General features: G+C 35.1%; 1 protein-coding gene across 3 annotated transcripts in view; it reads right to left on the bottom strand.

Moving 5' to 3' along the window:
- The window catches only part of CPNE8 (copine 8), a 318,962-nt gene that overhangs the window by 189,117 nt on the left and 111,473 nt on the right, over window positions 1-18,372 (bottom strand). For 2 of the 3 annotated variants that reach the window (XM_036867581.1, XM_036867580.1), the window contains exon 6: window positions 6,926-7,002. The exons of the other annotated variant lie outside the window; for it this stretch is intronic. In XM_036867581.1, coding sequence (XP_036723476.1) covers window positions 6,926-7,002 — 77 coding nt within the window. The remainder of the gene's footprint in view (window positions 1-6,925; window positions 7,003-18,372) is intronic. 3 annotated transcript variants of the gene reach the window in all.

Below are 18,372 nucleotides of genomic sequence, written 5' to 3' on the forward strand. Positions count from 1 at the left end.
TGTTGGACGATTTTTAATCACAGTTTCAATGTCAATGCTTGTGATTGGTCTGTTCATATTTTCTATTTCTTCCTGGTTCAGTCTCGGAAGGTTGTGCATTTCTAAGAATTTGTCCATTTCTTCCAGGTTGTCCATCTTATTGGCACATAGTTCCTTGTAGCAATCTCTCATGATCCTTTGTATTTCTGCCATGTGAGTTGTCACTTCTCCGTTTTCATTTCTAATTCTATTGATTTGCGTCTTCTCCCTTTTTTTCTTGATGAGTCTGGCGAATGTTTTATCAGTTTTGTTATCTTCTCAAAGAACTAGATTTTAGTTTTATTGATCTTTGTTATTGTTTCCTTCATTTTTTTTTCATTTATTTCTGATCTGATCTTTATGATTTCTTTCCTTCTGCTAGCTTTGGGGTTTTTTGTTCTTCTTTCTCTAATTGCTTTAGCTGTAAGGTTAGGTTGTTTATTTGAGATGTTTCTTGTTTCTTAAGATGAGATTGTATTGCTATAAACTTCCCTCTTAGAAATGCTTTTACTTCATCCCATAGGTTTTGAGTCATCATGTTTTCATTGTCATTTGTTTCTTGGTATTTTTGATTTCCTCTTTCTTCAGTGATCTCTTGGTTATTAAGTAGTGTATAATGTAGTCTCCATATGTTTGTATTTTTTTACAGATTTTTTCCTGTAATTGATATCTAGTCTCATAGCATTGTAGTCAGAAAAGATACTTGATATGATTTCAATTTTTAAAAATTTACCAAGCCTTGATTTGTGACCCAAGATATGATCTATCCTGGAGAATGTTCCATGAGCACTTAAGAAGAAAGTGTATTCTGTTGTGTTTGGATGCAATGTCCTATAAATATCAATTAAGTCCATCTTCTTTTATGTATCATTTAAAACTTGTGTTTCCTTATTTATTTTCATTTTGGATGATCTGTCTGTTGGTGAAAGTGGGGTGTTAAAGCCCCTACTATGATTGTGTTACTGTTGATGTCCCCTTTTATGGCTGTTAGTATTTGCCTTATGTATTGAGGTGCTCCTATGTTAGGTACATAAACATTCACAATTGTTGTATCTTCTTGGATTGATCCCTTGATCATTATGCAGTGTCCTTCTTTGTCTCTTGTAATAGTCTTTATTTTAAAGTCTATTTTGTCTGATATGAGAATTGCTACTCCAGCTTTCTTTTGATTTCCATTTGCATGGAATATCTTTTTCCATCCCCTCACTTTCAGTCTGTATGTGTCTCTAGGTCTGAAGTGGGTCTCTTGTAGACAGCATATATACAGGTCTTGCTTTTGTATCCATTCAGGCAGTCTATGTCTTTTGGTTGGAGCATTTAATCCATTTACATTTAAAGTAATTATCAATATGTATGTTCCTATTACCATTTTCATAATTGTTTTGGGTTTGTTATTGTAGGTCTTTTCCTTCTCTTGTGTTTCCTGTGTAGAGACGTTCCTTTAGCATTTGTTGTAAAGCTGGTTTGGTGGTGCTGTACTCTCTCAGCTTTTGCTTGTCTGTAAAGGTTTTAATTTCTCCATCAAATGTGAAAGAGATCCTTGCTGGGTAGAGTAATCTTGTTTGTAGGTTTTTCTCCTTCATCACTTTAAATATGTCCTGCCACTCCCTTCTGGCTTGCAGAGTTTCTGCTGAAAGATCAGCTGTTAACCTTATGGGGATACCCTTGTGTGTTATTTGTTGTTTTTCCCTTGCTGCTTTTAATATTTTTTCTTTGTATTTAATTTTTGATAGTTTGATTAATATGTGTCTTACCGTGTTTCTGCTTGGATTTATCGTGTATGGGACTCTTTGTGCTTCCTGGACTTGATTAACTATTTCCTTTCCCATATTAGGGAAGTTTTCAACTATAATCTCTTATTTCCTTTCACATATTAGGGAAGTTTTCAACTATAATCTCTTCAAATATTTTCTCAGTCCCTTTCTTTTTCTCTTCTTCTTCTTCTGGGACCTCTATAATTCGAATGTTGGTGTGTTTACAGTTGTCCCAGAGGTCTCTGAGATCATCCTCAATTCTTTTCATTCTTTTTCCTTTATTCTGCTCTGCAGTAGTTATTTCCACTATTTTATCTTCCAGGTCACTTATCTGTTCTTCTGCCTCTGTTATTCTGCTATTGATCCGTTCTAGAGAATTTTTAATTTCATTTATTGTGTTGTTCATCACTCTTTGCTTGCTCTCTATTTCTTCTAGGTCCTTGTTAAACGTTTCTTGTATTTTCGCCATTCTATTTCCAAGATTTTGGATCATCTTTACTATCATTATTCTGAACTCCTTTTCAGGTAGACTGCCTATTTCCTCTTCATTTGTTAGATCTGGTGGGTTTTTGCCTTGCTCCTTCATCTGCTGTGTGTTTTTCTGTCTTCTCATTTTGCTTAACTTACTGTGTTTGGGGTCTCCTTTTTGCAGGCTGCAGGTTTGTAGTTCCCGTTGTTTTTGGTGCCAGTCCCCAGTGGCTTAGATTGATCAGTGGGTTGTGTAGGCTTCCTGGTGGAGGGGACTAGTGCCTGTGTTCTGGTGGGTGAGGCTGGATCTTGTCTTTCTGGTGGGCAGGTCCACATCTGGTGGTGTGTTTTTGGGTGTCTGTGGCCTTATTATGATTTTAGGCAGCCTCTCTGCTAATGGATGGGGTTGTGTTCCTGTCTTGCTAGTTGTTTGGCATAGGGTGTCCAGCACTGTAGCTTGCTGATCGTTGAGTGGAGCTGGGTCTTGGCATTGAGATGGAGATCTCTGGGAGATTTTTGCCATTTGATATTACATGGAGTTTGGAGGTCTCTTGTGGACCAGTGTCCTGAACTTGGCTCTTCCACCTCAGAGGCACAGCCCTGATGCCTGACTGGAGCACCAAGAGCATGTCCTCCACACGGCCCAGAATAAAAGGGAGAAATAAGAGAAAGAAAGAAAGAAGGAAGAAGATAATAAAATAAAATAAAAAGTTATTAAAATAAAAATAATTATTAAAAAAATTTTTTTAAGTAATAAAAAAAAGAAAGAAAGAAAGAAGAGAGCAACCAAAGCAAAAAACATATCCACCAATGGTAACAAGTGCTAAAAACTATACATTAAAAAAAAAAAAAAAAGGACAGACAGAACCCTAGGACCAATGGTAAAAGCAAAGCTATACAGACAGAATCACGCACAGAAGCATACAGATACACACTCACAAAAAGAGAAAAAGGGGGGAAAATTTTATATCATTGCTCTGAAAGTCCACCTCCTCAATTTGGGATGATTTGTTGTCTATTCAGGTATTCCTCAGATGAAGGGCAAATCAAGTTGACTGTGGAGATTTAATCCACTGCTCTTGAGGCTGCTGGGAGAAATTTCCCTTTCTCTTCTTTGTCTGCACAGCTCCTGGGGTTCAGCTTTGGATTTGGACCCGCCTCTGTGTGTAGGTCTCCTGAGGGGGTCTGCTCTTCGCTCAGACAGGATGGGTTTAAAGGAACAGCTTATTCGGGGACTCTGGCTCCCTCAGGCCATGAGGACGGAGGGGGACAGAGTGCGGGGCGAGCCTGCAGTGGCAGAGCCCTGCATGACCTTGCAACAGCCTGAGGTGCACCTTGTGTTCTCCCGGGGAAGTTTTCCCTGGATCACAGGACCCTGGCAGTGGCGGGCTGCACAGGCTCCCGGGAAGGGAGGTGTGGATAGTGACCTGTGCTTGCACACAGGCTTCTTGGTTGCTGCAGCAGCAGCGTTACAGTTTCATGCCCGTGTCTGGTGTCTGCGCTGATAGCCACGGCTCGTGCCCATTTCTGGAGCTCCTTTAAGCAGCGCTCTTAATCCCCTCTCCTCACGCACCAGGAAGCAAAGAGGCAAGAAAAAGTCTCTTGCCTCTTCACCAGTTCCAGACTTTTTCCCGGACTCCCTCCCTGCTAGCTGTGGTGCACTAACCCCTTCAAGCTGTGTTCACACAGCCAACCTCAGTCATCTCCCTGGGGTCTGACCTCCGAAGCCCAAGCCTCAGCTCCCAGCCCCCACCCATCCCGGCGCGTGAGCAGACAAGCCTCTCGGGCTGGTGAGTGCTTGTCGGCACCGCTCCTCTGTGCGGGAATCTCTCCACTTTGCCCTCCGCACCCCTATTGCTGCGCTCTCCTCCGTGGCTCTGAAGCTTCCCCCCTCCGCCACCCGCAGTCTCCAATGAAGAAGGGGCTTCCTAGTGTGTGGAAACCTTTCTTCCTTCACATCTCCTCCCCCTGGTGCAGGTCCCTTCCCTATTCTTTTGTCTCTGTTTTTTCTTTTTTCTTTTGCCCTACCCAGGTACGTGGGGAGTTTCTTGCCTTTTGGGAGGTCTGAGGTCTTCTGCCAGCGTTCAGTAGGTGTTCTGTAGGAGTTGTTCCACATGTAGATGTATTTCTGATGTATTTGTGGGGAGGAAGATGATCTCCACGTCTTACTCTTCTGCCATCTTGAAGGCCCCCCCCTCATAGCTAGAGTTTTAACAAAAGCCAATATTTTCTCAAACAAGAGGGTGGGTGAGTACAAAATATTTGTGTATTTGTTTGATCGAATCCAGTGTCCACCTGGGTTGTAGTAACTGCTCAGGTGAGAGAATATTATTATTATCACCTGATTCTTTGATTAATAAATCCAAAATATCCTTCCACTAGCAAGCTAAATCTATTCAATTTTACTGTCCTATTTTTGATTAATCTCCTAAGAACCCTCTCAACTCTTTCCTCTGTTCTCTTTATCTCAAGTATCTAATTTAATTCCCTCATGTAATAGGCCACCATTCTGCAATTCTTAGTTTCTTTGCTTCTTTCTTTTGTAGCCAATCTCTTTGCTACACTCAAACTGTACACTTCATTACCCATTTAGTACTAACACTTGCCTAGCTAAACTTACTTTGAAAATCAAAAATTTCCCACTGCTCAAATAATAAGCCCACCTTTAAGCCCTTTTCTTAATGTTTATTTACCTGGTAAGGTTGCCCAATAAAGTCAGAGAGAGACTTTGAATATAAGATTAGTTACATATACCTTAAAAAATTGAATAAATTATATCTTTTTCAATAAGATAGATATAATATCAACTCTTATAATAAACTTGCCTAAATTACAAAATACCCTATAGATGAAGTAAAGCATGTAGTTATAATAGTTCCATGTTGTCTGAAAAGGTTTCCAAGGTTTTGCCTCATTTGTGCTACCCTAACCTCAGCAGAAGCTTAGAAAAATCTATAGAGCATTTCACCCTTTCTGATTATGTAAAATGATTATTACTCAACTGCTGGCAGATACCCCCTACATTGGCGTATTCTGCCAATCATTACTGTAGGAATCTTCACCCTGTAGCTTGAATTTGCTTCTGTTGGTCTTGTCCAGCAGGACTTGTTGAATTAACTGAACAAGGACTACATCTTACACTACATTCTATTTACCACATAACCGAGCCAATATAATATCAACTTTTTAACGTGTTTCAAGACTAATATAATGCTGATTTTCCACTGAGAAAAATTCTATGGAATTTAAGAGCTTTCTGAAATGAGTTATGATTTCCTTTTATGGAGAAAATAACATCAGGTAAAATTGTTTAATAAAATTATCAATTTAAAACTGAGTGCAAGTTCTATAAAAATCTCTATTCTATTGCTCTAAAATAAAAATTCTACATTTTAACTGCTTTTTTCTCTCGAAGAATATTAAAAGCATATTTATGGTAGCATTGTATAGATAATATTGATTATTTTTTCAGCAAAAGAAAGGGTGTTTTAGTAATCTAAGAATGCTTATGGGCCTGCGTCACTAGACTAGACAATGCAATAAGAATTATGTATACTTAATAAGAATATCTATATTTGCTTTATAGATTACTTATCATTGACTTATTAAAGTGAGCATAAATATAGTTGAACCATAATCTTCCAAATCCTACAATGATGTAAAAACAAATTACATGTCAAAAGAATGTTAAAAAGATCATTGGTATGTAAAAGTTTTCAGACTGACATTCAGCAATGATTTTCTAAGATAATCAAAGTTAAATAAAAGAAGTTAGAATTCATAGACTTCTTATTAGCCTAAGAAGAAGATACTAAGTATAAAGTTCCATTTTATACAGGGAAGGTGAAAATGATGCTTTAACCATTTCAAGTGTTTGATGTCAAAGGTGAATAGATTTGTAAAGTTTTGACATAATTATTTTGTGAGTTTGAGATTCTTAAAAAATTGGTGAAGATAGAGACTTCAGAACTCCCCAAATCTTTAGACATTGTGGTTTGCTCTGCAATAGCCTTAGACCTTCCTAGACCTTTTGATTTAAAAACAGTTAAGTGAATCCAAAAAATCAAAATTAGGGATGGGGGAAGAAGGAGGACAAGGAGAGGAAAGGATTAGAGAAAATGTCTAGAGTTTGTTTTCTGCCTTGTTTGGAACTAGAGAAAATAGGATCATCTCATGCAATTGATCTGAAAATTAAGCATGATAGCCATAACTGAAGGTGAATATGGAAAATATAATTCTTAGTGACCACCTTCTATTAACATTTTCATACTTATTGCCTTCTTTTCAGACCAATTTTTTAGTAAAAAATATTATTAAATCTCAATCACTAAAAATGCATTATTAAACATAAAAGGTGGTACTACATATAGTCCCTGGTCCAAAGAAGTAAAATCTCTTCTTCAAAAAGTACTACATCTAAGAATTAATAGTACAACCAAAAGGAAAACAACAAATTTTCTGGCTTAAATCTGCTCATTTCATTTTGTGAAGATTTTGTAGCATGGCATATGACAGCTGAAATATATATTATCCTTTACAAAAATGTCAAAATGATTTCTTGGAAGAAAAAAACTCAAGATTTTAAAACACACTTTTGGTCTACAACCACATATTCATCAATTCAAACCTGCCAAAACAGAAAATAAAGAGTTAACATTTCATTGTCTAAATTTAAAAATACTTACATTATGGACTTTTCCAGGTGACTTCCCTGTGAACCAACAATCTCCCCCAATGTACAAAACACTTGTCCCAGAAAGTCCTAAAATAGATAAAAGGATTAAAGCTCTTAAGTTCCCAAACTGTCTTTACACTATGTATTTTGTACATCATATCTGCACTGTTTTCATTGTTAAAATATTGAATTCTCTAACTTCCAAGAATAAACAAAATAAGCTGAAAATGCACTAATTTTAGCATGTGATTGTCCCCTAAGTTTGCACAGCCTTTCGTCCTTTAATCACTAAGCTGGTTTGTTATTAAGAGTGTTTAGACATTGTGTTTATTTTCTTTCTCTTTTTTAAATTAAAATGAAAATGGAAAAAAGTTCCATGATTTGAATCCACAATTGGGTTGACTTGAGATGTCTCTGAAACTTCTAAACTTTTGGCTGAGAAGGCAAATCATGAAAGAACAGAGCAGTGGTGGCCAGCACTAACGGTGATACTTACAGAGAAGCAGTGTGACATCATGGCTACAACTAGGATCCAGAGCCACACTGCCAGATGTCTGTTCCAGTACCACCACTGACCATTTGTGACTGTGGCAGTTATTAAACTCTCCAGTTTCCTCTAACATGTAGTCGTCCCCTTACAGAGCTATTTTGAGGTTTCAATGAGTTATTGCATGAAATAATATTAGCATATATTAAGTGCCTAAAAATGGGTTAAGTATAATACATTATAAAGTTATTAATGTACCACTAGATGATTCTTATTTTCAAGACTCAGAATAACCTTGCAAAATGAGAGGTCTTTTACTAATACTAAATTTCATGTATAAAGAAACTAATCATCTAGGAGGTTATTTCTTTCATGTTTTAAGCAGTCAGTAAATAGCAGAGTCAGAACTAACCCAGATATTCTGATTCAAGATTGAAATACTGCCTAAGGATTTACATATCATAAATACAATGCAACTTCCCATGTCAATAAAATAAGGGCTCCAACACCATCTGGATATGTGGGTCAAGAAAATATAGAGGTGGTTCAGGGTGAGGCACTCTCTCTAGCATAACCTGTGTAAGAATCCAAGCTGTCCTAAAGGAGAAAGTGGGAGATCTCCCTAAATTGTACTGTGAACTGGCCCAGGAAAAGCCCTAAGAAGGATGGGCAGAGGAATGACAGCAAACAAAATGTTCTTTTAAGTTTCACTAAATAAAAATTTTAAATGCATAACAAGTCATAAAAGTAAAAACTGTGTTATTCAGGGTAAGTTGCTATAAGTCTCATGAGAGGAAAAAAAACACTGTAGACTAGGATGGTCAAGGGAATATTTTCCCAAAGTAAGTAAGCCTTGAGAACCAGGTAGGAATCAGATCATGGATAGAAGACAGTTGGAACATTTGGGTCCTAGAGAACAAATCAGAGTATCAGGCAAGAATGTAATGAGAAAAGAGCAGACCTCAAATAAAGGGCAGAAACAGAGATAAAGAATCAAGACTGTGGAGGGCCCTCTTGGCCAAGCAACAACAAAAACAAAGTTGCCTTAGATTAATGAGAAGAAACTGGCAACGTTTCAGCAATTCAGGGACACCATTAGAACGGTGCATTTAGAAGATTACTCAGATACCAATTTGCAGAATGGACAGAGGAGTGAAGAAAAATCTGGAAGCCAGATCAATCAGAAGGCCACAGTAGTTAATAAGAAGCAAAGTGTTAAGGCCCAAGCTAAAGTTGTAGCAAATGCTTGGGAACAGTGCACAGAAAAATGGCAGGATTTGGTGTAAGCTGTACCTACACATGGTGGGGGGTACGGCAATGGAGAGAGGGAGAGAGAAACAGAAAATAAATCTGGATTTGGAACTTGATGGCTGACAGAATGGCAATAACTTCATAAAATTGCAAATCATTTAAAAGTTTGCTTTCGAGTAAGCAAAAAGTACTTAAGGTAAAGCCTTGACATATTTAAATTAAATATCCTTAAAAATAACATGTCTTTCCCAATTTCATAAAAGACTTTACAAACATGTTTATGGGTTTTTTAAAACAAACGTAAATTTTTCTAAGTCTCATGGCACATGGAGCTTAATACTAAAGATTTGGAATATGTCATTGGTCTTGTAAGTCAGCAGCAAAAAATACATGGGGATTCTGGAACTCTTTCCTAAGGATACTGATATTGATGGACAGATGCTCATACTACATATTAAATGGATTTGGCCAATGGAGTAACAAGTCTCAGTAAAAACTCTTCATTGCTGTAATGACTCAAGAAAACAGAACAGATATATTGAGCAGTCCATATTAGAGTAGACACATATTAGCAAATAGAGAACACACACATATCATCATTGCTGAACAAAAGAGGAAATAAAAATTATAAAGTCAATAAAATGTGCTCCAAAAAGATATAGTATGCATCTGCACACATTATAGTTATTGCACTCTTTGCCCCTAAATATTTATGGTATTTATGTAATTATTTTACATCTGCCTATGTTTGTGTATTCCCAATTAAGCAACACATTTACTACTCACAATGCAAAAATTAGCACATAATATTTAATATTTGTCTACTTCTCCTTGTGTTGGAAAACTCTAGTGAATCCATTTTTTCTCGTCTTAATGGTCCACATTTCCTATGCATTTTACACAATACTAGTAATATAATTAGTGCCCCTTAATGGATATTTTTAGATATGTGTTCTGTAGTTAGATAAAGATAGAAATAAAAACTAGCTATAATAGAAACTGCTTTACTATTTCTTATTATAGTGTTGTATTCCAGTTGATTAGCCACCATAGTTAGGTCAAAATAGAATTTCCAGTATAAATCCAAGCACTTTTCTACAATTCTAATACACACATAGACCAAATCCACTTTACAGTGGCTGGCAATTGAGAAATGTTTCAATTTATTCAATCATATTAACTACTGGGCTTTCCAAAAACTGACCATGATACTTGTTAAATGTATTCACTATTATTTTATAATCTAAGTAATACACAGATAGAACTTAGTTTTGAAATCTGTTTAAATGACTATAAACCATATTGTTAGCATATAACAATATAACAATATAAGATGCATCCTGTCACTCTTTAAAAGTATCCAAATATTACCCTAAATCCAATATGCTAGTAATAAAACTGGACGGTTTATCACTGAGCAGTAGAGGAGACAAGAAAAAACCAAAAACAAAAAACAAAAAACAAAAAAACAGAGTATAGTAATACAAAGCATCATAATAATAATATGTTTCACATTGCATAGGTAGTTTTTAAAAAACGTAGCAAATCAGAGGAAGTGTTTGGATTATTTCCATAACAATCTAAATCTAGTTTTATTACTAGCATAACACAACTCAAAATCCAAGCGAACATCGCTGTACTATCAGATTCCAGCTGATTACTCTACATTTATGTTTCTCTTCTCTTTCTTGTAAATATTCAGAGGAATGTCTACTTTAATTGTATGCATGAGCATAATATCCTAATTTCTTCAGAATTTTTTTTTTATTATACCCACATTTACATTCATTACAGGGAAAGGATACATTAAAGTTAGCCATGGAAAGACACATAGGGAAGAATCCAGGAGGGTTCCAAATGGAAGTTTTCATTGTCCTCAAGATGCATTACTCTCCTGGCATTATTACTTTATTATTTCATTTGTACCAATCTTTACTAATGATTTCCATCCATCTATATTTTATATTATATTATAGCAAGAAATTTATCTATACTCATGAAAATTACACTGATGCTATGTGCTCTAATAATTCCACACAAATAAAAAGGTAATTTACTTTGCATTAAATTAACTGGTTTTGTGTTGGTTTGTATGCTTGCTTGCTAGGTATTACTATTAATGATTACTATATATTCTTTATAAAAGATTTTTTACATACATACATTTATTTATTTATTTAGGAAAGCAGAATGACATACTCCTCAGGAGTGAGAATTATAAGAGGTTAGACTGCCTGTGTTTGTATTTTGGCTGAAACATTTACTAATGCCTCTACACCTCAGTATCCTAATCTATAAAATACACTTTGTAAATAATACTTGCCAATTAAATTGTTGGGAGGTCTAAGTAAGATAACGTATGCAAAACACTTAAAATAAATGCTTGGAACATAGTAAGTGTCTAATAAATATATGCCTCCTCTCTCCTCCCTACTTTCCTGGGTTAAAGAATATTACTACATACACAAAACTTTCCACTTGACACTAGATTCCAGTACTGGAGATACTATAATTATCTGAATAAAATAATACATTTTCTTTTCCAAAACCACTTTACACTCATGGTCAATAAATATGCTCATTTTGAGTGTCATTATAAAACCCAAAAGTGTCTTATCTTAAATGTTAACAAGTATACATACAAATATATCTATGTAAAGAATGACATTTTTAAAACAATAGTATAATGAACCAGGAGGTGTGGTTTCATATTAACTGGTAAATAAAATTTCTCATTCCTATACTATTACAAAGCTAATCAATGAATATAGATTATCATCAGCATCATCATAAACAATTTTATAAGCATTCGATAGTGTGGCATCTTTTTCCTAAAAGAACTACAAAGATAATCTTTAAACGGCTTTCCTGTTTTATAAAATGACCAATGAGCATAGAAAATATTTCTAATTAATAGATAATTCAAATTAAAAGACAAATGGGTTATTGATAGCTAAGTTTTAACACAGCACAGTAATTGAGTACAGTCAACTGTTCAGGAGTTAATCATTCATTCTTGATAAGATAGAGTCATGATTTGCCTCCACTTATTGCTTTTACCCATTTTGTGATCATTTAGCTTTTTTAAGCACATGCACACTAAGCCAGTAAAAGCAAGAGAAAATAAATGATACAAAATTTCTCGCTTTTATAAAATTTTAACCATTGTGGAAAAAAATTGGTGAGGAAAGTTTGTATAACTTGTGAAATTTTATTGTCGGCATTATTTACTAATATTTTACTGTTGGTACTCCCTGCTAATATTGCTGACTTCCTCTATATTTAATTAATTCATACTAATCACAGCAACTATAGAGATTGAGGAGTGACTTAGTTATATTATGTACTGTATACTAATATGACAATCATTTATAATAATCAAGAATGGTGCTTCTTTGTTCAGTAATCTTTCCTACTTTCTTTTTTTTTTTAAATAAATTTATTTATTTATTTATTTTTGGTTGTGTTGGGTCTTTGTTGCTGTGAGTGGGCTTTCTCTAGTTGTGGCGGGGGGGCCACTCTTTGTCGCAATGTGCAGGCCTCTCATTGCTGTGGCCTCTCCTGTTGCAGAGCACGGGCTCTAGGCACGTGGGCTTCAGTAGTTGTGGCACTTGGGCTCAGTAGTTGTGGTTTGTGGGCTCTAGAGCTCAGGCTCAGTAGTTATACCACACGGGCTTAGTTGCTCTGCGGCACGTGGAATTTTCCCAGACCAGGGCTCGAACCCGTGTACCCTGCATTGGCAGGCGGATTCCCAACCACTGTGCCACCAGGGAAGCCCCTACTTTCTTAATGGTTGTGCTGTTTGGGGTATAAAGCAAACTCAACATGAAGCAATTCGATTTAATATTTTAATAAAAATAATTGGTCCCATTTTAACATTATAATAATACACCTTTTTTTCAATCAAGCATTTGTCTTTTTAATGAATGGATCCATCTACAAAGCAAAAATGCTAATCCTACCTCCAAGAAATCAACACAAAGTTCTTTTTTTCCCCACCCACTCCTGAAATTTATTTTTAAAATGCACAGAAATAATATAAACAGTAAAAAGTATATACAAAGAAAAATAATTCCTCCACCTATTTCAGGACTAATTCTTACTACACACATATTACCAGTATCATCAAAGTATCATACAAAGTTCCATATAATTTTCAAGAATATGCATACATATATATGTGTGTGTGTGTCCATGTGCAGTGTGTTTCTTCATATAATGTTTTCCACAAATGAGAGAATTTCTCACACATTATTATTAATAGTTCTAAACTTAGACATAAGTAGCTAAATTGCAAATATAATTTCAAAATTATACTCTAAAGTTGAATTTATTTTCCCTCAGCACAGTTGTTGATTTTCAAAATATTTCTTGCTTGATAAGAGTCCAAATGAAGGCAGTTAAATAAGACACTGAATGAAAATTAATCTTTCAATGAATGAGTAGTTATTGATCAAAATTAACCAATTTTCTAAAATTATCAACAACATACATATTTAAATTGTGAACCATACTATTTATAGATTAAGAATAAAGCTACTCTATTCACAAATACTATAACAAATCTATGGAAAATATTTACCTTCTAGAGGCACATCACTTTTTGTCTAGACGTTAGTTCTCATAAGTAAAGATGTGAGAAATGTAATATGCTAACAAAAAATGTTAAGTAAATATTCTCACTGCTGTTAAACATGATGATACAGTCAACAGGCTAAATAACTAGAAAGCTTACTATATAGTACTATTAAATAATATGATATATATTATAGCATTATTAAATAATAAATATAATACTATCACACAATGTCATTAAATACTAAGCCCTGAGTAAGTGCCAGTCTTACATGCAAACAATCTCACCTAATATAACGTAATGAGTGCCAAAGATACTGTCATCAAACCTACCTCAAGCACTGCCCCTAATTCTGTCTCAAAGTCTAAGATTCTACAAAACCATGTTGAAAATGCAAATAGAAACATAATCCATTTATTGAGCATCAGTCATAAATTCTTTAATTTGAATATGCTTATAAGGCTAGCTCTCATTAGCTGATAAAGACAAGAAAGCTTGCTACATAAAAAAAAGAAGGTTATTATTGAAAAGGCATCAGAGGATAGCATGGAGAGCTCTTTTACACAGGACAGTCAGGCAAGGCCTCTAAGTAGACTAACTAATTTCCAACTAAGTGGAAATTTCAATAATAAAACAGAAAGAACCCTGTGAACATTTGAGACAATAGGTAGGTAGGAGAAAAAGCAAGAACAATGTCCCTGAGACAAGAAGGTACTTGGGGTGTTTAAGGAAAAGCAAGAGGGCCAGTGGAGTTAGAGTAGAATGAGCAAGGAAGAGAATGGAAGGAGAGGACGTAGCCAAGGGTCCATGATGGATTGTGAATTCTGTCTTAAGTGTGGAGGGAAGCCACTGAAAAATTAATTTGAGCTAGAAAGTGATATGTCCTGACTAGCCTTTTTAAATGATAATTCTGGCTAATCATTTCCCACCAAATTTGTAAATGCTAAAGTTCCTCCAAAGTTCTATCCTATTCTCTTCTCCATTTATACTTTTTTATATAATTTTATTGAGCTGACAGTTCTCAAGTCTCCAGAAATGGCCTAGTCAATATCTCCAGTTGGATGTTTACTGGGGTCTCAAACAACATAAACCTGCCCTGACCACTGATTTCTCTATTCTCATCCCCACCACCTCAGTCTCTTCCTCCCCAATGTACCCCATGGCAATAAACTGTACCTTCATTTATCCAGTTTCCAATAACCTAGGAATCATTCTATCTTCATCTCTTATTTTCATACCTGATATCCACGTCATCAGCAACCATATCATCAAAATATATTCCAAATCTGCCACTTCTTACCACTTCAAGGTTTATACTTACCAAATATTGTTTACCTAGCTAAATTAACAGCAGTTTTATAACTGGTCTCTGTTGGTTCACAATAGCAGGAGTTCCCTGGGTAAAACCCTGAAACTGGCTCCTGTACACTGGGGCTTCCCAACCCCATTATCCACTTCAGCTGCCAGTTGTTATTTAAACGTATAAATCAGATCACATCATCTTCCAGTGAAATCCATAAAAAAAAAAACTAAATTCTTTAAACTTCGGCCTACAAATCTCCACATCATCTGAATTCTATCTACCTTTCCAAATTATTCCATTCTTCTTTCCTCACCATTCAGTCTATATAGGGTAGCTATCTTTCAGTCACACTAACATACTAAATTACTTCCTGACTCAAGGTCTTTGCACTACTGTTCCTTTTGCCTGAAATGCTCTTCCCCTAGATTTTCAATAGTTCCCTCCTTCTCTTTAATAAGTATACCCAGGATAAGAACTGGTACAGAATCATGCTGCCTGGCTGAGGGAAATATAAGCTTCTAGCTAACTAGCTTCATGAGTCACTCTCTCTCAGTATCAAAATCTTATTAATATAAATGTTATAAAGAAGTAAGCTATCTTAGCCATTTATTTCCATTTGTTTTTATTGAATAAATCTATATAATCCACTTCCCCAACTCTAAACTGTAAGCTGTTTTAGGACAAGGATCTTATTCATTGCTATATTTCTCTGCATTAGAAGAGTGCCTGGAATATATTTATTGCTTACCTGGTTGTGTGAATATACATTAGAATTCAGTTCAGTTATATATGGGTTAAACTGACATATTCTAATGAAAAACTCTTTCCCCACTTATAAATATATTCCTATGAAAAATGCATTTCATGATCTGAACAATTAATTAACTTTCAAATAAAATTTTCAAATACAACTGATCTATATGTGGAAGTTTATATATATAATATTTAGAAAATATATCGAAGAACACACACATCTTCACTGAAGTTTGGTATTTTGTGGCTGAAATAATCCAGTGAGCAATTAACTATCTAAAACAAAAACTGTAGTGGGTACCTTCCAAGACCAACCAAATGGATAAATGCATTTTGGATTGCCTGGTAGTTATGAAAACTTAGTACACAAAGTACAGTTTCGATGTTATCTGCTCCAGAACGCCAAACAGAATCCTAGATACACCAATTATGGGCCTGTTAATAATCTTTTCATTAATGATGCAATTAAATTATGCAAATGGAAATATGTAAAGCAATTTCCTTAGAGAATCATAAAATGGATAAATCATCTAAAGGAATACATCCCTGGATTCCATAAGTCAGCTGTGAACATAATGTTTCTTCACTAAAATCTTGTCCACCACCAATAAAATCAATTAAAGTTATACTGATTCTTCATCTATTCACCTTGTATTCATTTGCAATGTTAGAAATCTAAGGTACAGTTCTATATTATATCTCCATTTTCCTTATTAGTACCAAAAATTTAAGACTGGTACTTAAGACCCCTAAGTACTAGAAACCAATAAAATCATACTGAAAGTGGGATCTTTCAAAATTATCAGAAATGAGAAAGAGAAGAAATTTATTATTGTTAACTCAAGGAGTCTCTCTTGCTACCAAATCCCTTTTGTAAAAGATAGGTGCCTGTACTCCACATGCAAACACAGACACTTAGCAGTATTTCCTAAAAGGTTTCAGTTTTTATTTCGCTTTGCAAAATTGGCAGGTAGACAACCACACTTTTAAAGAACTGCATCTTCAGGGAATAAACCTAGTTTGTTTATTGGTTTCTCTGGTCTTTCAAATGCCTCTTGAATTCCTTTTGGGTTGAATGAGTTATATGCTCTTTTACCTAAAATCTGTACTTGGATGCTTTCAAATAAAGAAGGGCTTTTGTTGTTGTTAATATCTAGCAGAAATTCAAAGCAGTTATCTCTAACAATTCTTGTAACAATTCAAAAACACATTTCCTCCTTTTGACACGCTTCATCCACTCATAGCTCAGGCACTTATTAAGTAATTTGTGTTGCTTACTATATACATTTGAGAAATATAACAAAGAATAATGTGAAAATACATTAAAATGTGAGATAATATAAACTACAGGAACTATGAAAAGCTATGCAATACTCCAGGAGAAAAGTGATGAAAATGTGAACTAAGGCAGTAGCGGTAAGGAAAGAAGACAGAAGAGAAACAATTCTTTGTTAGAATGAGCAGGATTTGTTGACTCACTAGATGTGAGACAGGAAGAGGTTAAGGAAGACTGACCCTGAAATATAAGGGGAAGGAGATGTTAAGCAATTCTACTTGGGAGAGTTAGCGCTCAGTTTCCATTCAGGAAAGGAAATGGGGTAAGATTCATAAAGAAGTGAAAACTGAAAAAGAAACATTAGTTCTAAAGGGGTGACTTTCTGTGATTGACTCGGGGCTGTCAGACCTTTCTAAGACCTCCTCTGGGTAGGGGTTATCACTGCTCTCTAAAGGTATCACTAGAGTTTTGAGTGCAATAGGCCAGGTGGAATATCTCAGAGGCCCTGGCTTTGATGGAAGTAGATTTAATGTGTTTAAAGTTAAACACAATTTGTTTCTTAGTTCCTTTTAAAAGAGTCTCTAAAGCACTGTGTTATGGTATTAAATGAGCCAGTATTATGTGTGCTGTTAATTATTTATTTTTATTCTCAGTCATTCAAGAACTAAGTGTATCTTTTTTTAAAGAATCATTTCAGAAACTTGAAATGTTTTTGTCATAACAAGGACCAGGAAAATTATATGAAAGTTTTCTAAGTAAGTACACTCTGTTGATAATTATTCTCATGAAGATAATACAGGCAGAAGAGCAAAATTGGGATGGAAAAGGTCATCAAAAATACATTTTTGATATATTTCAATTTTAGGCTTCTGCAGAATATCTACCACGGAATATCTGACAAGCATTTGGAAACTTAGATTTTCTGGGGGTGTACAGAGGGTACATGAATCATCAAGATAAGACAGGTAAATGATTGAACTCTCCCAAAGAGAGTTTATACAGTGAGATGAGATGAAAATTGAAAATAAAGCCATAAGAAGCACTAATATTAAGGAATAGGAGGAGAAAGAGAAACTAAAAAATAATAGGTACTGAATAAACAGAGAGGTAGGAAAAGAAGCAAGGGAGAAATTTCCATGGAAGTCAAGGGAGGTAAGTATTTCGAGAATACAGTAGTCAATCGTGTCCAAAATAATGGGGAGATCAAGTAAAGTAAAGAATGAAGAGAGGCCACTACATTTTAATCTAACCGATGTCAGAATAGTTTAAGCAGAAATGAAAATGAGAATACAGTAAAGAAATTGAAGGGAGAATGAAAAGAAAGTTATGATAGAAACCCAGGCTGCTTGGTAAAGAAGTATGGTGATGAGAAGATAGTAAAAGAGATATCATGACGGTAAAACAGAGTCAGGATAAGGATTTTTTACCATGAGAGAGTCATGAAACTTTACTTATGAAAAAAAAGCTATTCTATAAAAGAAAAATATTTGAAAAGATATGTACATTGATGGCTTCTATAAGACATATCTCTTACATAAAAATATTTAGTCATTACTGATTATTGAAGGAAGACATAGTTAATCATGTTTGAGGTACCTTCCTATCCCATATTCCATATACGATGCCCTGAATATCGACGGTAAGGACCACATGTTACCATCCTCACACTCACCCTCAATATATACAACCCCATGAAAATGTCCTTAGCTTCTCAGTTATTATGCCCTCTGAAGACTAGTCTAAACTGAGAAACACTGAGAAATTATATTCAGAGGGAGTGGGCACTTGAAAGTTTATGCCCAGTCAGTGTT

This window comes from Balaenoptera musculus, chromosome 10 (assembly GCF_009873245.2).
Source record: "Balaenoptera musculus isolate JJ_BM4_2016_0621 chromosome 10, mBalMus1.pri.v3, whole genome shotgun sequence".
Lineage (NCBI taxonomy): Eukaryota > Metazoa > Chordata > Mammalia > Artiodactyla > Balaenopteridae > Balaenoptera > Balaenoptera musculus.